The following is a 22863-nucleotide window of genomic DNA, read 5'->3' on the forward strand; positions in this document are numbered from 1 at the left end:
AGCCTGAAAAAGACATTTTGCCATGTGTTCCAGGGGCCGTTTGTCACACATCTGTTTTCTCCCCAGTAGAGTCTTCTGTGTTATATGTCCTTCCCTTGGCTGTTCAGCAAAAAAAAAAAAGATGTAAATTAATTGTACTTTGGAAGCGACATGTCATTGATTTGATTTAGCCCCATCATGTCAGCCAAAACCAGGCCAGCTTATCCCAAGTTTGCAAAGTGTGGAAAGTCCTATTTGAGCGCTCCCATGATGAGGGACAAGGAGATCCACACACCCTTTTTGTCATCCTTCTCTGCAAGAAGGTGGGATCACATTGGTAGCGAGGAGCACTGAATACTTCCGCAGGTTCCTTGCACGATGGTTCCAAACATCTGCCTCCAGCTCGTTGATGAGCAAATATGATAATAAAAAAGAAAATCACAAATTGATTGTCAGGGGACTGCCATCGGAACAGGGAAGGGAAACGGAGGAGCAGTTGGGTTACAGGGAACCTCCGAAAATCTTGCGAAGCAGTTCCTCTTCCTGTGGTGGGGAAAGCCCCACCTCCAGTGGGGAAGAGGGGAAGGGACCAGAGGGTGCTGGTGGGAGACCCCAGCGCCACACCTTGTCAGTCTGAGGGTGGGGAAAGCCACATCTCCGGGGTAAAGGAGGGGAAAGAGCTAGAGGATGCTGCTGGGAGCCTCAGCAGTGCTCCTGGCCAAGCCAGCCAGGAGGGAAGCATGCCTCTTCCGTCGCCCACCCTGCGCAGAGGTGTAAAACGCAAAGAAGGAAGGAAAAGGCTGGGGTTGGCTAAGTTACAGTGGTGCCCTGCAAGACAAACGCCTCGCGAGACGAAAAACTCGCAAGATGAAAGGTTTTTTCGTTTTCGAGTTGCTTCGCAAGACGAATTTCCCTACGGGCTTGCTTCGCAAAACAAAGCTTGCCCCCGCACCCCGGACCCCTTTTGAAGCAAGGGGCGGTGGGGAGAAGATCGCTTCTCCCCGTTGCCAGCCCCGCAATCTCCGGGGACAGAAGGGAAGGCGCGCGCACGCCTTCCCCTCTGTCCCCGGACCCCTTTTGAACCAAGGGGCGGCAATGGGGAGAAGCGATTCTCCCCGCTGCCCCTTCCCTTGCTTTAAAACAGGTCCGGGGACAGAGGGGAAGGCCCGCGGCGCTTCCCCTCTGTCCCCGGACGGTCTCCATAGGAACACATTGATTGATTTTCAATGCATTCCTATGGGAAACCGTGCTTCGCAAGAAGAAAAACTCGCAAGAAGAAAAAACTTGCGGAACGAATTAATTTCGTCTTGCGAGGCACCACTGTATTATGTTGGGGGAGGACCCGGAAACAACCACTCCCGGATTCTGCTAGCAATTGAGGCAGACATGAACTTGTGGTTCTGCACTGTAAATAGCTTTGCACCAAAATAAAACCTGTAAAAGACAGGTCGGAGTCCTGACTGGTTACTCACAAGCAACCACCATTGCCATCTGACACTGATGAAGAAACGTGTAGACTCTTAAGACTGGGAGAACGGAAAACTGGGAGAGACCAAAATTGACACCTGTGCCCAGCCCTAGTTGGTGGTGATGGAAAAAGGCATCTTTGCCCATTATCCTGGAGAACAGCTGCTACTCGGAGTGGATAACAATTCATGTCCCTCCAATAACAGTAGGTGCGTTTGAAATATTTGGAGGCAGCAAAGAAACTGTTTCTGAAACAAGCAGGGGTGTTTTGGGACCACCGTTTCAAGGCAAGGGGAGGAGTAATGGTTGGGAAAGCCAACTCCAGTGAAACTTCATTGTGTGTGGAAGTGCTTGTGTATATACCTCAAGGAACCTTTGTATCCTTGGCCAAGATGCTAATCGACATGTGATGCAAACAGCCCTCTGCTCCAAAGCCCAGTTATTGTTCCTCTCTGAATAGTGAGTTCCAGGCCATTTGTAAACTAATGAATTAACTCAAATATAGGCCACGAGCTAAAAATACGTTGGAACAGAGCCCACTAAAGAAGGTGGATTCCTTTCCAGTCCTACAATACTGTGAACCCAAGAGTTCGCAGATAAACTAAACAACACCTACAAAAGGACTAGGGCTTTGGGGTGGCTGGGTTGGTGGGTGGGACTCAAGGAAGCCAAAAAGAAACATATTTTATTCCAAAGTATTTTTTTTGTTAAAAAAACTAACTAACTCCAAACAGCCTTCATAGATGAACCCTGCAAGGCTGGCTTGTGGAATCATTTGCAACCAACTTGTTTATCTTTTTTGCTGATCATTGCCAAAGTATTCATTGTTGTTATACTTCTGCTCCCCCCCTCCTTCTGAAGGGTTTATATTAGTTTCCAAAAGAGAGAGCAAGCTATGAATTGAGTTGCCCCATCTTTTTACATTTAGATTGCTCCACCAGTATATCACATTTCCACCTTCTGTTCTGAAGGACTAGCAAAGAGGTAAAGTTTATTAGAGCAAATCCACATTTCATTCAAACCTTCCCACCCCCCTTTATTTTTTCATTTTAGCTACCTTTCTTCCAGTGGCTTTAACCATTACCACAAACCGCGGAGAGCCTGTCGACATTCCCTTCATCAGAAAGGTTGTTAAGGAAGAAGATGCAGTTATCTATAAAAATGGTATCTATGCCCCTTTTTCTGCTTTTATGGTTAACACGTGAGCACCTGTGTTGATATGACGCAGGGATCAGTCTATGATCTGAGAAGATTCCTAGGTGGCCTCTTATTAAGGGTTCTTTAGGTGTCATCAGGTGTGGGGAAGGAGCAGGTGTATTGAAAATGATGAATTATGAGTGCATGTCTTAGAAAGGAGAGGCACTCCTTTGCTGGGGAAGTGTCTGAAATGAGCCTCTTATCTCTCTTGATATCTTGATAGTTGCTAGTTGAATGTGTGCTCTTGAAAAGTTTATCTTATGGGAAGTCTCGTGTTTGAGGTATGAGGCACCCTGAAGTCCTTCAGAGAGTCCTCACTCCTCTCCTTTAACCTGGCAAGCCCTTTTCCTCCGTCAATTTTCTCGTCAGTTATGTTTTTATGGGCTCTTCTCTCCACTACAGGTTCTTTCATATCTTCTGTCCTCAGGCATGAAGTCCCAGAAGTGCTAAAAGTGTCCTTGCAGAATGACCAGACTCAAGATTCAGCAGTGTACTCTGTCAGATACATAGGAGGAAGCCACTTCACTTCAGCTTATACTAGGCTGATAGTAAGAAGTAAGATTTGATCCACTTCTTCTTAAGTTAAAACTACAGACAGAAAGCCTTGGACTTGTGCACACAGAGGTCCTTCTCGGTAGTGGTGCCTGCCCTGTGCAATGCCCTCCCATCAGATGTCAAGGAAATAAACAACTACCTGACTTTTAGAAGACATCTGAAAACAACCCTGTTTAGGGAAGTTTTTAATGTTTGATGTTTTATCACTTTATTATTATTATTTAGTTGGGAGCTGCCTAGAGTGGCTGGGGAAACCCAGCCAGATAGACGAGGTATAAATAAATTATTATTATTATTATTATTATTATTATTATTATTATTATTATTATTATTATTATTACTACTACTACTACTACTACTACTACTACTACTACACAAAGAGTTGGATCAGGACTTAGTCGTGCTTAGAGCAGACCCACTGAAATTAACGGGGCTGACATTTAGTTACGAGCAAAGTTATGTGTTTATTTATTTAATTCAACATTTAAACTTCCCTTCGTCCGATCCGAATCCCAGGGCGATTTGGTTAAATACTAGTTAAAACACAGCAAGGTAGAAACGATGAAGCAACAACCCAGAATTTAAAGGGAAAGGGGGAATAAAACTAGCATAGCTGATTCACCAGCTGCTGCTATAGCCTTTGTAATAATGGTAGTAGGTTGGCGCTGTGGGTTAAACCAGAGAGCCTAGGACTTGCCAATCAGAAAATTGGCGGTTCGAATCCCTGTTGCTCAGTCCCTGCTCCTGCCAACCTAGCAGTTCGAAAGCATGTCAAAGCGCAAGTAGATAAATAGGTACTGCTCTGGCGGGAAGGTAAACGGCGTTTCTGTGCGCTGCTCTGGTTCGCCAGAAGCGGCTTAGTCATGCTGGCCACATGACCCGGAAGCTGTACGCCGGCTCCCTCAGCCAATAAAGCGAGATGAGCGCCGCAACCCCAGAGTCGGTCACGGCTGGACCTAATGGTCAGGGGTACCTTTATCTTTATATGTATCTTTCTTACATGGAGAGCTGGAGGAGTATAGAACTGGTACGCTGCCAGGTGAGGGGAAATAGGGTACAGGTGGGTTCGATTTTGTAACTTGCGTGGCAAAGGAGCAAGTGATGGTTTGCAGAAAAAAGCTGAAACGTCAAAGTTCTCTTTTTAGTTTTACTGAAACCGTGTAGCAGGGGAGGCACAACTGATAGTTCGAATACAACAAGGCCAAGTTTAAATGGACAGGAAAAACCATGCTTGCTGGTTTGTTCTCTCACTTTGTTCTTTCAATTTGTATGCCATCCCCCCCCCCCCCCATAAATAGACCCAATGTCACACATGTTTTGGGGGGGGGGAACACAGCTGTAAGAGTTCCAAAGGAAATGTACGTGTAAGGAACTGTTCTTTCTGAATGCTTAATCAATATTTAAAAACAAACAGCAGAACACAACGGGGTTGATCTCCGAACACATCAACACCATAAATTTAAAACACATTTAAAAGCACTCCTAGCAGAGGAGGTAACAGAGCAGCTCATACTTGGGAGTTGTTGTAGAAGCTTTTACATGAGACACCTGTTAAAAAAACCACAAACACACACAGAGCGCCGTATTTGGCTCAGGATCTCTGTATTATTTCCCTCACTGATTCTTATACTTTTCCACGAAGGGTGTGCATCTCAGAAATGGGGACCCGACTGTAGCTCTCACTGTCCAGAGTGCAAGAACAACGGCATCTGCCATGAAGATACTGGGGAGTGCATTTGCCCCCCTGGATTCATGGGGAAAACGTGCGAAAAGGGTAAGAGACGTCGAAACATTAAAAAATGAAAGCATATGCGGCAGATAAAATCTTCCTTTCTTAAAAGTACAGTGGCAACCTTGGTTCTCAAGCTTAATCCATTCCGTAAGTCTGTTCCAAAGCCAAAGCGTTCCAAACCCAAGGTGCGCTTTCCCATAGAAAGTTAGGCAAAACGGATTAATCTGTTCCAGACTTTTTAAAAACAACCCCTTAAACAGCAATTTAACATGAATTTTACTATCCATACGAGACCATTGATCCATAAAATGAAAGCAATAAGCGATGTACTGCAGCCACACAATCAATCCATCAGTAGCTGAACTGGGTTCCACACAGTCATGAAAACAAAACAAAAAGAGCCGCAAAAACGGAAACACAAAATAAATAGCAAAAACAAACAGGCCTCAGTGTAACACTCAAAACAGAAGTGTGGCACTCAAAACAGAGCACTTTCTGCTTCCAAAAAAAGTTTGCAAACTGGAACACTTGCTTCCGGGTTTGCAGTGTTTGGGTTCCAAGTTGTTTGAGTACCAAGGCGTTTGAGAACCAAGGGACCACTGTACAATACATTTTTTCCAACAGGTAGAACGTTAACCTTAAGCCGTTCCAAATGTTTATGACCAGGCATAGGCAAACTCGGCCCCTACAACTCCCATCAACTCCCATCATCCCTAGCTAACAGGACCAGTGGTCAGGGATGATGGGAATTGTAGTTCCAAAACATCTGGAGGGTCAAGTTTGCCTATGCCTGGTCATGCCCTACTTGACAAAGTGTTCGTTATGGAAATTACTGAGTTCCACATTTCATTCATGCATTCACCTAGTTTGCGCGTCATGGTAAACCGTAAACTGTCCTTACCGTGAAGCAGCAGTGAACTGGTGCATGCTGCTCAGTTGAATCTGCCCCTCTCCTACATGCTGTGCACGGTCAGGGCCGGCCCACCCATGAGGCAAGGTGAGGCAAGTGCCTTGGGCAGCAGGGTTCACGGGGCAGCAGTTCCAGCCTCTGAGGAATGCATTGCCTGCTGCTGTGGCGTATGCCTTGCAGGCCAGATCGGCTACCTCATTGGCCGCCATGATGGCTCTACAGTGGCCTCTTTACGAATAGGAGGCACTGCTGGTCTCCTCCCGCCATTTTGTACCTGATGTAGATCCTTATTCCTGCTTTGTTTGTGATGTAGATCTTTGTTCCACCCTTGTTCCTGATGTAGATCTCTACTTGCCCTCTCTTCTCTGGTTGGGGAGGGAAGCGGGCACCATTTTGGTGTTCGTCTCAGGCGCCAAAATGTATTGAACTGCCCCATGTGCTATGAAGAAACAAGCCAGTTAGCCCAGAGATGGAAGCAAGACCAAGTTCCCGCCAGAGAGGAATGGCAAACCAAACTGATGGGCTTTGCGGAGATGGCAAAAATGACTGGGAAAATCAGAAACCAGGAAGACCAGAAGTTCAATAAAGAAGGGGGGGATTTATAACTTACCTTGCAGAGTCTTAAGAGGGATACTTCATTGGTCTGACACTTTTCTTCTCCATTTACAGCTTGTGGAGAAAACAAATTTGGCAAGGCTTGCCAAGAGAGCTGTAAAGAAAAGTCAGGTTGCAAATCTTTTATGTTTTGCCTCCCTGACCCATACGGCTGTTCATGTGCCTCAGGATGGAACGGACTGCAGTGTGATGAAGGTAAAATCATATACACGCTTTTACACTGGTGATGTGTGAAGGTGTTGGGGGGGGCAGTGGGAGGGACAAAAAGTCACTTAAAAGTAGACTGTGGGCCAGATTGCTAGGTTTGTTTGTCAGACATTCAGAAACCAACAAGCCTACTGTCCCAGCTATCTCAGCCTAGTTAGCCCTCTAAAAACTCTGATACCCCAAAATTAAATACAATATACTCCCACAGAGACTACCTTACACTACATTTAAAACCAAAATCGCATTTGAATAGAAACTGTTTCTCAGGTGGCTAGTCCTAGTCTTTATAACCCTGCACCTTCTTCCAGAACACAGAAGCTGAAAGAGATCATTTCCAGGGTGCACACTATCCTGTGCTAGCTCTGCAGCTTTCTTATGGCACCTGGAAGCATAGATTTGATCCAATGCGCTCATATTGCTTTCAGTCCAAGGGAGCCGGCATTTGTCCACAGACAGCTTTCCGGGTCATGTGGCCAGCAGGACTAAACTGCTTCTGGCGCAACAGGACACAGTAACACCATTTACCTTCCCGCCACAACAGTACCTATTTATCTACTTGCACTGGTGTGCTTTCAAACTGCTAGGTTGGCAGGAGCTGGGACAGAGCAATGGGAGCTCACCCATCGCGGGGATTCAAACCACCGATCTTCTGATCAGCAAATCCAAGAGGCTCAGTGGTTTAGACCACAGCGCCACCCGCGTCCCCAGTACACACAGAAATACTCAAAGCAGATAACTCTAACAAGCTGACGCAGTCACCTGATTCATGAAATCCAGAACGATCCTTGTATCTGATGCCACACAGTTAACTCTTATCCCGCCTGTGTGTTCTTGCAGGTTGTAAGCCCGGTTTTTATGGGCCCGACTGCAAAGTCAAGTGCAACGGCTGCAGCAACCGGGGAACGTGCGACAGCTTTAAGGGCTGCATCTGCCACGTGGGTTGGCATGGTCTGGAATGTGAAAAAGAAGGTAAAGCAAAGGTAACACTGTAGTGCAACAAAAGTCTTTTGTGCTTCGTACAAAGGTTGTTATCTCTGTCTCTTTTTTTGCCAAGACTTGCTTGCCGTAGCTCAGTGGCAGAGAACATGCTAATAGCCTCCAGCATTTCTCCAATGAAAATAGGGATGTCCTAGACTAGTCAATAATAATAATAATAATAATAATAATAATAATAATAATAATAATAACAACAACAACAACAACAACAACAACAACAACAACAACAACAACAACAATTTTATTATTTATACCCCATTCACCTGACTGGGTTGCTCCAGCCACTCTGGGTGGCTTCCAACATATATACAAACGTAATAAAACATTAAACGTTAAAAACTTCTCAATACAGGGCTGCCTTTGGATGTCTTCTAAAGGTTATATAGTTAGTTATCTCTTCAGCTCGGGGTTTGCATAACTCTGTACTCTCCAATAGGGACATCCTAGACTAGACAATTTATTATTATTATTATTATTATTATTATTATTATTATTATTAATACCCCACCCATCTGACTGGGTTGCCCCAGCCACTCTGGACAGCTTCCAACGTATATAGTAAAAGGGACCCCTGACCGTTAGGTCCAGTCGTGACCGACTCTGGGGTTGCGGCGCTCATCTTGTTTTACTGGCCGAGGGAGCCGGCATACAGCTTCCGGGTCATGTGGCCAGCATGACTAAGCCGCTTCTGGTGAACCAGAGCAGTGCACGGAAATGCCGTTTACCTTCCCGCCGGAGCGGTACCTATTTATCTACTTGCACTTTGACGTGCTTTCGAACTGCTAGGTTGGCAGGAGCTGGGACCGAGCAACAGGAGCTCACCCTGTCGTGCGGATTCGAACCACCGACCTTCTGATCAGCAAGTCCTAGGCTCTGTGGTTTAACCCACAGCGCCACCCGCGGCCCTTCTTCAACGTATATAAAAACATAATAAAGCATTTTTAAAAATCTTCCCTATACAGGGTTGCCTTCAGATGTCTTCTAAAAGTTGTATTTCCTTGGCTTGTGGGTTGCATAACTCCATACCCTCCAACATTTCTCTGATGAAAATAGGGACATCCTAAGGAAAAGTAGGATACTCTGAGATCAAATCAGAAACTTGGATGGCTTCTGTAAATCTGGGACTGTCCCTGGAAAATAGGGACACTTGGAGGGTCTGCTATCATAAGTTGATTAATCCAATTAAACCTATCAACCCTGGTTTCTTAGCTTCCTGGTTGCAAATAGGATAATGTGTTTTTCCCCAAACTGAGCCAGGAATACCAGGCCAGATCCCTTCTATCTCTGGCGAGAATGAACAACCTACATAGCATGCTGTAAATTCTTTTATCTCCCTCACACACAGGTGCAGCAGATGAATCACCTGAGATAAAGAACTTGCCTGGTGCTGTGGAGCTCAATGCCGGTTCGGAGTTCAAATCTAGCTGCATAGCTACCGGCAAGCCACTTCCTACAAAAGAAGAAATTAAACTAATAAAAAAAGATGGGACGGTCCTTAAGGTAAGTTGCTGATCAGTTCCCTCTTTTGAGTGTGCAGGAGCTGTATTATTATTATTATTATTATTATTATTATTATTATTATTATTTATTAGTGTACTGCCCTATACCCATAGAGCTTAGGGGGGTTCACAACATAAAATTACTATATAAAAAAACACAAAATACATAATAAAAATAAAAGCTCATCCTGCACTTTTAATAACTGCATGGAAAAGAGGATTTCAGCAGATGTAACTATTAAAAGTGTGGTAGCCCTATCCTGCAGCATAGTGATTCCTCAGATGCTGTGACCAAATAAACAAGATAGTGCATTACTAAGCCCTCAGCTGATATGCAACATTCAAAGGCTCCATTTGCTTTTGAATGACACTTCCTACCCCACCCCCACCCCAAAATAGGATGAAACCAATTGGAACAGCAGCAAAATTCACCTAAATGAAATTTCTAGGTGAATTTTTGGAGCAACCTGCTTGGTCAAAATATCTAAGGAATGTCAAGGAAGGCAAAAAAAAGAAGAAAAAAGACAGCGGTTTCAGTAAATCCAGTGAACTGTTATGAGTGAGGTCTGCACATGTTTAATTTAAGAAGAAGAAGAGTTTGGATTTGATATCCTGCTTTATCACTACCCAAAGGAGTCTCAAAGCGGCTAACATTCTCCTTTCCCTTCCTCCCCCACAACAAACACTCTGTGAGGTGAGTGGGGCTGAGAGACTTCAGAGAAGTGTGACTGGCCCAAGGTCACCCAGCAGCTGCATGTGGAGGAGCGGGGAAGCGAACCCGGTTCGCCAGATTACAAGACTACTGCTCATAACCACTACACCACACTGGCTCTCTAAATAATTTGTTTCTATTGTTTCCTGTTTTAGCCTACGCAAGTGGCAAACAGAAACCAGTCAGAAGTTACAGAAGCCACATTTCATGTTGAAAAAGTCCAGCCTTCTGATTCTGGAACGTGGGTCTACATTGTTGAGACAGTGGCGGGCATGGTGGATCAACCTTTCCAAGTCACAGTTAAAGGTAACTGATAACCTTTAAGACTTCAGACTGGACCACACCAAAATATCTCACCCAAATCAGCGCGGCCTAAGTGTGCATTTAAATGATGTTGATTGGAATAAAAAGGTAAAGGACCCCTGACAGTTAAGTCCAGTCACGAACGACTCTGGGGTTGCGGCGCTCATCTCGCTTTACTGGCTGAGGGAGCCGACATTTGTCCGCAGACAGTTTTTCCGGGTCATGTGGCCAGCATGACTAAGCCGCTTCTGGCGAAACCAGAGCAGTGCACGGAAACACCATTTACCTTCCCTACTTGCACTTTGATGTGCTTTCGAACTGCTAGGTTGGCAGGAGCTGGGACCGAGCAACAGGAGCCTACCCCGTTGCGGGGATTCAAACCACCGACCTTCCGATCGGCAAGCCCTAGTCTTAGTGGTTTAGACCACAGCGCCACCTGCGTCCCATCATTGATTGCAATAGGCACGCATTAATGGATTGGTAAATCTTTGTTGATATTCAACGGTGATACACCCTCAAGAGTCAGGTGTAGTTCCTCTGAGGGCAAATCATGAGTTTTGCTGAAATGTTGATTTGAAGTAGAAAATGCCCTCAAAGAGGAGGGAGGAATTTCCCCCAGAATCCAGTCTGGTAAACAGTATATGACTTTGGTGCTTGGTTTCCCATACTAATGAGAATGCCCAGAAGCAGAGGCCTCTGAAAATAATTTCAGTTGTCAAGGAAACCAAAGAACTGAGAAAGCAGTCAGCTAAATCTGACAGATGTAAATGTCCACAGATCTTAAAGGCCCTTTGAGTCTTGCCTGCATAACAGGAGGACAAAATGAGTCACTGGCAACGAAGATCAACAACAGTCACCCAATGTTGACTTGAGTACAGTTTTGAGCTAGAAAAGAACAATAGTTTTAGACCGAACGACACGGAGAGGATGGCTGTCAGGGAGTCCCATCAACTGTAGGGAGACCTGATTTTGTTTGGAGAGAAAAATGAGATGAATATGAGAAAGGAAATGGGGAGAAAGAGGGAGGAGAATCTTGCCTGAAAAGGAGGATGGGCAATCAATTCGGCCATGATGGCCAATGGGAAATAAATGACTCGGTCTCTTAGCTGTGGTGGCATTAGTCACGTGACCGAAATCGAGCACACCCTAAAATGCATCGCCAAACCTGGTGCTTGAAATCAGAGAGGTCTCTTATCCGTGGTGGCTGATGTCTGTTGGGTGTAAGGCAGGAGGTCAACAGTAGGTGGCGACAGAGCCAAAGAGAGGCAGAGCCAACTATAGACCAGTCTCCACTGCTCTCTAATGTCACCCGTTTCAAGAGCTGTTTCATAAGTTACTGTTTCTGATGGGGAAACTAATCACTCTGCCTTGCAATGTATGAATAACAGGTTTCTGTAGATTCCATACTAGGGGCTCACATTCTGAAAGGATGTATCAGGACAAACTCACCTGAGGATTACTCCCCACAAGGCAGAGCAACAGAATAAATATAATAATCGTATTGATCCATTGCATGCCTCCTGATAATTCAGGAGACAAAAAAAAATCTTCATTACTATTTTTGCTGTTATTAAACAATTCATCTTCTTGACCAGTTCTTCCCATGCCTCAAAAAGCTCCAACACTGGTAGAAAGAGGACATAATTTTCTCCTCATTGATACAAATGCTGATATATATAGCGGGGATGGACCGATTGTCTCAACGCAGCTTCTCTACAAAACCGCCAAATTTCAGTGGAAGACCTTGGAAGGTAAGTGTTTATCACAAGAGTTTCTGCTTCTTCATATAGGCCACATGTAGGTGCTACCATCGTTTTATTTTCCCCCAAACAATCTGGACACTTTGGTCAGCAGCTTCTGATCATCATGGCTGCTTGCTACTTCCAGGATCCTGTCTTCAGCCGCCAGTTGTGGGGGAACAAAAACTGGAAAGGAGGTTAGGGCACTCATTTCCTGCTTGTGAGCTTTTCAAAATCATCTGTTTGACCACTGAAGACAAGACACTGATCCATCAAAGTTCTTCTTACAGTTCCATGAGGGAGAATTTTAGCAGAGCCCCTCACCAGCCTACAATTCCCAAGATTCTTTAGGGAAAGCCATGGCAGTGGTCTACCTAAACGGCCTCGGTCCAGTATACCTGAAGGAGCGTCTCCACCTCCATCGTTCTGCCCGGACACTGAGGTCCAGCACCGAGGGCCTTCTGGCGGTTCCCTCGCTGCGAGAAGCAAAGCTACAGGGAACCAGGCAGAGGGCCTTCTTGGTAGTGGCACCCGCCCTGTGGAATGCCCTCCCATCAGATGTCAAAGAGAAAAACAACTGCCAAACTTTTAGAAGACATCTGAAGGCAGCCCTGTTTAGGTTATTAATAGGTTATTGTATTTTAGTGTTTTGTTGGAAGGTGCCCAGAGTGGCTGGGGAAGCCCAGCCAGATGGCCAGGGTAAAGGTAAAGGGTAAAGGGACCCCTGACCATTAGGTCCAGTCGTGACCAACTCTGGGGTTGCGGCGCTCATCCCACTTTATTGGCCGAGGGAGCCGGCGTACAGCTTCCGGGTCATGTGGCCAGCATGACTAAGCTGCTTCTGGCAAACCAGATCAGCGCATGGAAACGCCGTTTACCTTCCCGCCAGAGTGGTACCTATTTATCTACTTGCACTTTGATGTGCTTTCAAACTGCTAGGTTGGCAGGAGCAGGGACCGAGCAACGGGAGTTCACCCCATTGCGGGGATTCGAACCACCGACCTTCTGATCGGCAAGTCCTAGGCTCTGTGGTTTAACCCACAGTGCCACCCGCGTCCCTGATGGGTGGGGTATAAATAAATTATTATTATTATTATTAATTATTATTATTCCACTGATACGGGCTTTGCAGTGTTAAAATGCTGATGCACCCTGGTTCGGGTGGTGGGCCAATGGTTAGCATCACACGTCGGTACACTGTTTGTGTTTAGCAGATTGCTCGCAGTTGATGCGCTGCCTTGCCTTGGTTGAGGTTGCCTTGGGGCCGTGCCACGCGACCCCGCTGTGTGCGCATGCCCTGCAGCATGCGTGCATGGCGTCAGCATGCCCCGTGGTGTGCTGACGTCACTCGCGTATGTCGGGGGGACATGCTGAAGTGTTGTGCAGACACCGCGGGGGTATGCCAACATCATGCACGTGTCCCTTCTGCTGTGTTCTGCCGAATTCAGGTTGGGGTGCTGTTGTTTGTGAGAGAGAGAGAGAGAGAGAGAGAGAGAGAGAGAGAGAGAGAGAGAGAGAGAGAGAGAGTCAAAGGCAGTGTGGTGTAGTTGTTAAGAGCAGTGGACTCGTAATCTGGTGAACCGGGTTCACTTCCCCGCTCCTCCACATGCAGCTGCTGGGTGACCTTGGGCTCTGAAGTCTCTCAGACTCACTCACCTCACAGAGTGTTTGTTGTGGAGGAGGAAGGGAAAGGAGATTGTTAGCCGCTTTGAGACTCCTTAAGGGGAGTGAAAGGTGGAATATCAAGTCCAAGCTCTCCCTCTCCCTCTCCCTCTCCTCCTCCATATTATATCTTTATTCATCACAATACATCAAAAATTGTCTCAATACGGTTACAATTAAAGCACAAAGCTTGTATTGAATCCCACAAAGGCGCTGCTTGTGGTGTGTCCCCAGTCGTACCTCTGGCAAATAGGTTTTTCCATTGTTTCCCAAAGCATTAAAATCTTTAAAATGCAGAGTCTAAACAGAAAAGTCCCAATAATAATTTACTGAGCAACCTAGTTGAGAAGAAAGGAGCAAAGAGGTTTTGTCTTTCTTAGATCAGGTCCTGTATGTAGCAGGGAGACATCTGACCAAACATACAGAGGAAAACTCCCTCAGAACTACACAGCCAACCAGAACACGTGCACCTCAGTAAACATTGTGCAACCTTTGAGCAAAAGAAGTATGTTTGATTACAACTCTATCTTCCCTTATCACTTAGCAGTGCGTGTAATTCTGTTGTTGTTCCTCCTTTCAAATGCAGTCACTGAAAGAATCTGGAAGTTAAGCGATCTGGAACCCAAAACAGAATATTCCTTCTGTGTCCGGCTGACTCGCAGAGGAGAAAAGGGCGTCGGGCATCCTGGGCCAGAGGCCAGTTTCACTACAGCTGCTGTTGGTATGCAGGTCTTCAGAACTTTTTCACAAAGGGGATGCTCACTATCTTACAACTGTCTTCCTACCTGTGGCTACCTTGTGTGCATGTACAGTGGTATCTTGGTTCTCGAATGGCTCAGTTGTTAAACAAATCGGCTTCCGAATTCCGCAAATCCGGAAGTGAGTGTTCCGGTTTGTGAACGTTTTTTGGAAGCTGAACATCCGCCATGGCTTCAAATTGAGTGCAGGAAGCTCCTGCTGCCAATCGGAATCCGCACCTTGGTTTTGGAACGGTTCCAGGAGTTGAACGGACTTCCGAACGGATTCTGTTCGAGAACCAAGGTACCACTGTATAGCCAGTTGCTTTTTTTTCAGCCAGAACTGGAACTCAGCTCTGGCACCTCTCAGGTGGGCGCAACTGCTATTCTGAGAGAACAAGGGAGAAAGCTCATGGTGAGCTCTGGCAGCCCTTTTTCTAGAAAAATAGCACTGTGCATAGCCATTTGCATGTGGAAAAGGTATTCATCTAAAAGTGATAGATTGAGCATGTTTTTAAAGTAAAAATAACAATAATTTGAATTAGAGCCATTAAAGAGTACCTTGTATACAATATCAAGCTTTGTTACTGTATACTTTGTTACTGTATACTTTGTTACTGTATACTGTATACTTTGTATACAATATCAAGCTTTGTTACTTTTTAAAGTAAAAATAACAATAATTTGAATTAGAGCCATTAAAGAGTACATTGTATACAATCTCAAGCTCTGTTACTGTGCCCTAGTGGCGCATCATGCTAAGTCAAACTGGTTTTGACCTTAAAAGCCTTAAACGTCTCAGGACCACTATACCTCAAGAACTGCCTCTTTCCATATGAACCCACCCGGACCCTGAGATCATCTTCCGAGGCCCTCCTTCGTGTGCCTCCTCCTCAAGAGGTCCAGAGGGTGGCAACACGAGAGCAGGGCCTTCTCTACAGTGGCTCCCCGTCTAAGGGATGCTCTCCCTGGGGAAGTTCGCCTGGCGCCTTCACTATACACCTTTAGGCGCCAGGCAAAAACATTCCTTTTGAACTAGTCCTTTGGTTGATCTTACTGACATCCAATACCCTTTTAGAATGTGGCTCACTTTTGGAGGTTTTTTATTGGGTTGTTTTTTTAAATTTGATTTTATATATTGTGATCTTATTTGTGAACCACCCTGAGACCTCCAGGTATAGGGCGGTGTATAAATTCTAATAATAAATAAATAAATAAATACATCCAGGTGTGCAAGCTCCTGGGGAGGAGATTGTGATAACTTTGCACCTCCTTCATCACTTTGCAGCTGTACAGAGCTGACCCGTGGCTTGGCTTAGAGTGTCATCCAAAACAAGCTTGTGGTTGAGCATTCTCCAGACTAACCAATGAGCTGCATTATTTCCTTGACAGAGAGGAATGCCCTCTCTGAAGGGAGGGCATTCCACAGGGCAGGCACCACCACCAAGAAGGCCCTCTGCCTGGTTCCCTGTAGCTTCACTTCTGGCAGGGAGGGAACCACCAGAAGTCCCTCGGAGCGGGACCTCAGTGTCTGGGATGGACAATGGGGGCGGAGATGCTCCTTCAGGTATACTGGGCTGAGGCCGGGTAGTGGTGGGTAATGGTGGTTATCTTAAATAAAAATAAATATCCATGATAGCTCAATGGGCTCTCAGAGGCTAAACGCTAGGGACACAGAGGAGGCCCTCCGCACCTTGCTACTGTGCTTTCTGGAAACCCCTGGGCGGCTATAGTGGGGAACAAGATGGCGGACCACAAAGGACTCTTGGCATCATCTTGGCAGGTTCTTCTTTTGCTCTGAGGGGTTCCAAAGGCATTAACATTCCTTCTCACGACTCTCTAAAGGCCTCCCTCCCCCAAGGGGCCTCTCCCTCGTTCCTAAAGGCACGACGGCGCTGACCTTTTCTTGGCAGCCGGTGGGGCAGCCGGTGGGAGAGGACGTCCAACTCGAAGTGGAATGTAAGAGCGTGGATGATAAGAACGGGGGTGTCCCCCCGACCCATCAGCTGGGGAGAAACATGTCTGCCCTGGTCATCGACAATCTAGAGCCCAGGCACCACTACAAGTGCAGAGTCCGTGTGAACAGCAAGTCCGAAGGAGAATGGAGCGACTATCTGGACGCGTGGACCTTCAGTGACCGTGAGTGAAGGGAGAGTCTAACAAGCCCACTTTGTATGACCTAGCAGGCCTCATTTGTAATTTGTACGGCATGGTCCACCCCAGGGCGGGGGAACCTCCTTTACTCCTGGTGTTGTGGATTCCAGCTCCCATCAGCCTCAGCCAGAATGGTCAATGGGTCGGGGAGGTCAAACGGCTCAGGACCGCCATACCTCAAAGACGGCCTCTTTCCGTAGGAACCTCCCTGGACCCTGAAATCATCCTCTGAGGCCCTTCTTTGTGTGTTTCCTCCACGTGAGGTCCCGAGGGTGGCAACACGAGAACGGGGCCTTCTCTGTGGTGGCTCCCCATTTGTGGAATGTTCTCCCCAGGGAGGCTCACCGTTCCTCTTCAACCAGGCCTTGGGTTGATTACAGCCAACACCCTTTTAAAATGTGTTGTGGAAGCGGGGAGAGGGAGGTCATAGGTTTGTTTTTGTTTTTATTATGTATGTTTTGTGGGTTTCCCCCCCCCCCTTGTATTTTTATGCTGTGAACAGCCCTGAGATCTCATAATAACTGAGTGCCTGCTGACACCTAGTGGCAGCAAAAGGCATTTCATGCTCCTCACTTCATTCACGCTCAAGTATCTTGATTTCCACCAGGAAAACTTATTTCAGGGATTCACGGAGCTCATTATTATATTTCCTCACCAGGGCCAATACCATTCCCTTACTTCTAAATCTGTCAGTTGATTAAAGGATTCTTAGGTACTTTTAGTTCATTATTAACCTGCCTTTTAAATTCACCAATCAATACAGCTTAAATAATCAATGCAGCTTAAATACTGCCAAAACCTCAGCGGAGGAGGGTTTTCGGTTGTTGTTTTTTAAAGAGACACTGATTTATCGAAAGCATTTTAAAAACTCTTTTCTTTAGCTTAAGAAGGTCCCAGAGAAGCTCACAAAATTACTTATTAGGGCTTGCATCTACAAAGCATTTTATTCTAGAATCAATGGAGACTGTACACTTGTTTTTGTCTACATAGTCCACACACAATGTAGAGCTATTGCATTATTATTATTATTATTATTATTATTATTATTATTATTATTATTATTATTTTGCCCCTGAAAAGCATTTCCTGAGAAACTGGTTTCTTTCCTGGAACAACTGGTTCTGTATTTCAGACTAATTCTGCATTAGCCCACATGTGAAACAGGCTAACACTTTACCTGCAAAACATTTGGGGGGTATTATCCCACATGAAGTTCTTGAAGATGTGCCAGAGTGCTTGCTGAAATCATCAGTTGAACATGCTGCATCCATTAAAAGTTAAAGAGAAGAACGTGGTGCAAGATGCAGCTCAGGGGGCTGCGGATTAAGGAGTGCATCAGTAGAAATGGCAGAACGACCCCTCCAAAAATAAAAATGAAATCTTTTGCAAGCTAGGGCTCACAGTATTTTAACAGGCTGAAATCAGGGGCAGCAACTATAGGGGGCAGAAGGTGCTTTGCTCGCCTTAATATTTGTGGGCAGGGGGCTGAGCCTCCCCAATATTGAGGGGGAGCGTACCCATCCCCCAAAGCAGGGGGAAGCGCTCACACACCAGCCAGGGGTGGGACGCTCAGAGGGGTGCATGATGTCATGTGTATGATGTCACACAACTCCGGGCCCCCTCAATGTGGGGGGGGGGGCAAGTCAGCACCCCTGGCTGCAATCCTAGGCACACTTCCTCAGAAGTAAGTCCCACTTATAAGTCTGGTACCTCGGTTCTTGAACGTCTCTGTTGACAAACGTTTCAGAACCTGAACGCTGAAAACCCGGAAGTAAATGCTTCCATTTTCGAACGCGCCTCAGAAGCTGAATGGCTTCTGCTGCGTGTTTTTCAATTTTCTCAATTGCATTTGCAGACAGCCCTTTGCGCCTCGGTTTTCGAACGTTTCAGAACTCGAATGGTCTTCCGGAAAGAATTACGTTCGAGAACCAAGGTGCCACTATATACAATTGCTCCGTTATGCTTACTATTTTATTTGTTGTTGCCAAATTTTGAACTCACAATGCCATCCTGTCCGGCTCAAATCCTGATTCATTGTGAGTGATGAAAACAATTCCACGTGACTTTTCGTAGTGGATGCGCAGAGTGATGCGAGACAGAAGCTAATACGCTTGTTTCTTTGCCAGAACGGCCCCCTGCACCTGATAACTTCACAATTATAAATGTCACCGACTCCTCGGCTGTCATCTCTTGGTCAACTGCGGTGGGGCATTCCATCTCCTCCATCATCCTCAGCTACAAAGGCCGTGGCAAGACAGAGCACAACCACATCGATGTCACCATAAAAAACACTACCGTCACCCAGTACCACCTCAAGGGTCTTGAACCAAACACCGAATATGTGGTTCAGATAAGGGCACAGAACAACGTTGGACCAAGCGATAATCTTTCGGCTGAACTGAAAACCCTCCCAGAAATGAAAGGTTAGTTTTAGCAGAGATCAGAGCATCTCATGCACCGAGCAAGTTTATGCAAGTTTATTCCAAATGAATTGAGACCCAGCAAAAGCTGCAAAATGCATTTTGTGGTTGGTAGGATTTCCATGGTGATGCTTTAACTGCTGTTTTTTTGCCATTTGTGTATATGTGGCTTATGTATAATTAGGACATTATAGACCCCAATTTCCCACGAGCAGAACTTCACTCATGTGAATGGAGGGAAACTCCTCTGCAGAACTTTTATCAAACTTTGCTGCCTGTGGTCTGCAGTTATGCTCTCAGTACCAATGCTTTCTAGAGCAGCCAATTGGAAATAGAACATTGTCGGCACTAGATACAAGGAGAGGGTGTAAGAAACACAAGTTAAAGCACTACAGGAAAATTATGCTGTCAGGGTGAATGCGCTATTAGGACCCACTTCTGCCAAAATGGATTATAGGCCACGATCCAGAGAACCTAAAGTCCATTGAAGCATGTGAGTGAGTCCCTTACATCCCTCTGGTTTCATAAAGGCATCTAGCTTTAATTAATATATCACACCAATATTCCCCTGCCTTTGATTTTATGCCTGTAAAATATGGGTTCTAGTATTTGTCGACTAGGTGCTGAATTCAACTTCTTTTGATTTTTTTATTTTATTTTAATGCATATAGTTCCCACAGTTCCATTTGAGCACAAAGGAGGGAGAATGCTACTGATTGCTATCTTGGGCTCTGCAGGGATGACCTGCCTGACAATCCTGCTGGCCTTTTTCATCATGCTACAGCTAAAGCGTGCAAACTTCCAGCGGCGAATGGCCCAGGCCTTCCAAAACGTGGTTGTAAGTCCTTTGGTTTTCCTTGAGGATAGATCTGCAAATGAGGCATTAAGCGAAGAGTACACGTGGGTGGCACTGTGGTCTAAACCACAGAGCCTAGGGCTTGCTGATCAGAAGGTTGGCGGTTCAAATCCCTGCGATGGGGTGAGCTCCCATTGCTCGGTCCCAGCTCCTGCCAACCTAGCAGTTTGAAAGTACACAGTGCAAGTAGATAAATAGGTACCACTCCAGCGGGAATGTAAACGGCGTTTCCGTGCACTGCTCTGGTTCGCCAGAAGCGGCTTAGTCATGCTGGCCACATGATTTGATTCCCTCCCTCCCTCTCTTTCTTTTTTCTTTTCCTTCTCCTCCTGCGATGAGGCTACATTTTAATATTTTAATGTTCCATTATTTTAATGTTGTATTTTATTTTTGTTTTTAAGTTCATCTTGTTTTTATTATTGCTTGTAAGCCGCTCTGAGCCCGGCCTTGGCTGGGGAGGGCGGGGTATAAATAAAAAATTATTATTATTATTATTATGACCCGAAAGCCATCTGCAGACAGACACCAGCTCCCTCGGCCCATAGAGCAAGATGAGCCCGCAACCCCAGAGTCGTTCGCAACTGGACCTAACGGTCAGGGATGCTTTAACCCCTTTCAAATACAGTTTGATGAGCGTTTCCCATTTCAAACTGGTTAATCTTAAAGGTGTCACACAGAACTATCATCACGGGACTCCCAAAATGGGAACTGATTATTCCCCTCCCCGAAACATTCCAGTATCGAAATTGGTTTTGCTTGTAACTTACTTAAAACCTTGATTGTCACCCTAAGTGGTGATACTTTACAAAAACCAAACCCACTGCCAGATCACCAGATGGGTGGGCTGTGCCTGGTAAAAATTAGGAGGAATTATACCAATTCATGCAGATATAATATAAGCAACCAGATATAACAGGATTATATCCTGCAATGCAGGTTCATATTCCCCCTGGAAAATCTGTGCCTACTTTCCTTCGGTCAGTTAAATTGACTATATGTTTATGGGTGCTTTTAAGCCAAGGAAAACTTATTCTGCTGCACACCGATACAAGTGTTGTTTTTTAACTCATTTTAGAGAAACTTCATCTTCACAGAACAACACCACTTCTCACAGCAAGATTACATAAATATGCTTTTAATGCATCCCGTTCTGAGTTGTTATCTTCTTGTGTACCAACCACTAAATAGTGTTTGCCTAACTTTTCCCTCCAGAGAGATGAGCCGGCTGTGCAGTTCAATTCAGGAACTCTTACTCTGAGCCGGAAAGCCAAAAATAGCCCAGAACCCACAATCTACCCAGTTCTGGAGTGGAATGACATCAAATTTCAGGATGTGATTGGAGAAGGCAACTTTGGCCAAGTTCTCAAAGCACGAATCAAGAAGGATGGCTTGCGAATGGATGCAGCCATTAAAAGGATGAAGGGTGAGTCTTTTAAGGCAGCAAATCTGTAGGAGAGATTTGCAGGTTGCTAATACCTGGCCTCGAATCATGGTCTTTTAGATGTTGGCTTAATGGACTAACCGTATTATACGCAAAATCATGTAACAGAGCTTGGATGCAGTTATTCTTTTTTTAAAAAGTGGGAATGAGCAGAGAAGCAGTAGGGTCAGGATCTGCCTTTGTTTTTGTTTTTTAGGACAATTTATTAATTTTCCAAAGAGATAACATCAAAAATAAATATAAAACAACAATATATAAAGGAAAAGAAAAAACCATCATAATCAAAAAAATTAAACCATAATTTTTGCTTGACTTTCCTCCCCTCCCCCTCTTAGTTTCATTGTTTAATAATTGTTCATGCACGTTCATGCAAAATAATCCATTTTTTAGACCTTGTTCATCTTAATACAAGTGAGTTTTTAAAAGTTACACTAACGTAAAAATCTATAAACAAAGCTTAAAAAGTGGGCACGAAACCTTTACCCCCTTTTTTATTATTCAAAGTCTTCTTTCTGTCTGTGGGGTCAGGATCTGCTTAACCATTTCCCTGTGAGGATATTGTTTGACATAGCGGGCTCGCCAACAGCTGAAAATCCGCATTTTCCAAATACGTTTTGTCCATCGTTAATGGGAAAGCAAATTTAGACTTAAGAAAAATCAACATGCCACCATTTCAGCAGGAACATTATATGGTTCTCCCCCCCCCCAAAAAAAAAAAAAAATGGAAGGTGCAAGTAACATACTGTACAAGGAGGATCAAGGAAGAGTGTGGATGAGCCCAGCGTCAAACAATTCTTATCCCACACTTTCTAGCGAATCTTCCCCATCACTTTCCTTACTGTAGGAAGTCCACTTGGGGAGAGGGGTATTGCGCAAGAGAGTCAACCTGAACTTCCGGGCATGTGATCAACTCTCACCTGGAAGCACATTAAAAAAAATAAATTATTATGACGTACAGTTTTGTGGGCTAAAGCCCATTTCATCAGGTGCATTAATTAAACACATGGTGAAGATTGTAGGAGTAACTGATGCACAGCACTCTCTTTTTTAATTTGCAGAATATGCCTCCAAGGACGATCACAGAGATTTTGCTGGGGAACTGGAAGTACTTTGTAAACTTGGACATCACCCCAACATCATAAACCTTTTGGGAGCATGCGAACACCGAGGTACAATGCTTTTCTTTTTCAGTTTTGTTAAGAGTTTGACATACAAGACAATAAAAACCCAACTAGTTTAAAAATGATTTTAAAAATACCGAAAAAGTAGTAGGATAAAAGAGGGAAAGAGAAAAGGAAGAAAAAGGGGGAAAGAGAGAAATAAAAAACAACAGCAACAATGGTGTGTGTTGTACACACACACACACACACACACACACACACACACACAGCCCTCAATCACAATTATATTTTAATTTTCAATCTACATTCTCAATCTTCCCAGCTCTCACCTGCTACAATGCTTCTCTGTAGGTGTTTGTTTTAAAGTTCTGTGGCTACAATTGTTTTAAAACATATTCAAAATAAGATCAGCTGGAATTTGTGCACAGGTAAACATGTTGCACAATTTTTAAAACACGAAAAGGCACACACACACACACACACACACACACACACACATTCCTGTTTGATGATGTGCTTCAGTCACCACACACACACACACACACACACACACACACACAC

General features: G+C 45.0%; 1 protein-coding gene across 1 annotated transcript in view; it reads left to right on the forward strand.

The window, feature by feature from the left end:
- The window catches only part of TEK (TEK receptor tyrosine kinase), a 48983-nt gene that overhangs the window by 16084 nt on the left and 10036 nt on the right, over nucleotides 1-22863 (forward strand). Inside the window, exons 3-16 of the mRNA XM_081176194.1 lie at nucleotides 2500-2610; nucleotides 3046-3198; nucleotides 4841-4972; nucleotides 6510-6650; nucleotides 7500-7631; nucleotides 9004-9158; nucleotides 10025-10175; nucleotides 11768-11923; nucleotides 14160-14294; nucleotides 16156-16449; nucleotides 18591-18887; nucleotides 19556-19722; nucleotides 20953-21163; nucleotides 22240-22350. Of these exons, the coding sequence (XP_081032320.1) occupies nucleotides 2500-2610; nucleotides 3046-3198; nucleotides 4841-4972; nucleotides 6510-6650; nucleotides 7500-7631; nucleotides 9004-9158; nucleotides 10025-10175; nucleotides 11768-11923; nucleotides 14160-14294; nucleotides 16156-16449; nucleotides 18591-18887; nucleotides 19556-19722; nucleotides 20953-21163; nucleotides 22240-22350 (2346 nt within the window). The remainder of the gene's footprint in view (nucleotides 1-2499; nucleotides 2611-3045; nucleotides 3199-4840; nucleotides 4973-6509; nucleotides 6651-7499; nucleotides 7632-9003; nucleotides 9159-10024; nucleotides 10176-11767; nucleotides 11924-14159; nucleotides 14295-16155; nucleotides 16450-18590; nucleotides 18888-19555; nucleotides 19723-20952; nucleotides 21164-22239; nucleotides 22351-22863) is intronic.

Source organism: Podarcis bocagei (genome assembly GCF_964188305.1).
Source record: "Podarcis bocagei genome assembly, chromosome: 17".
In the NCBI taxonomy this organism is placed as follows: domain Eukaryota; kingdom Metazoa; phylum Chordata; class Lepidosauria; order Squamata; family Lacertidae; genus Podarcis; species Podarcis bocagei.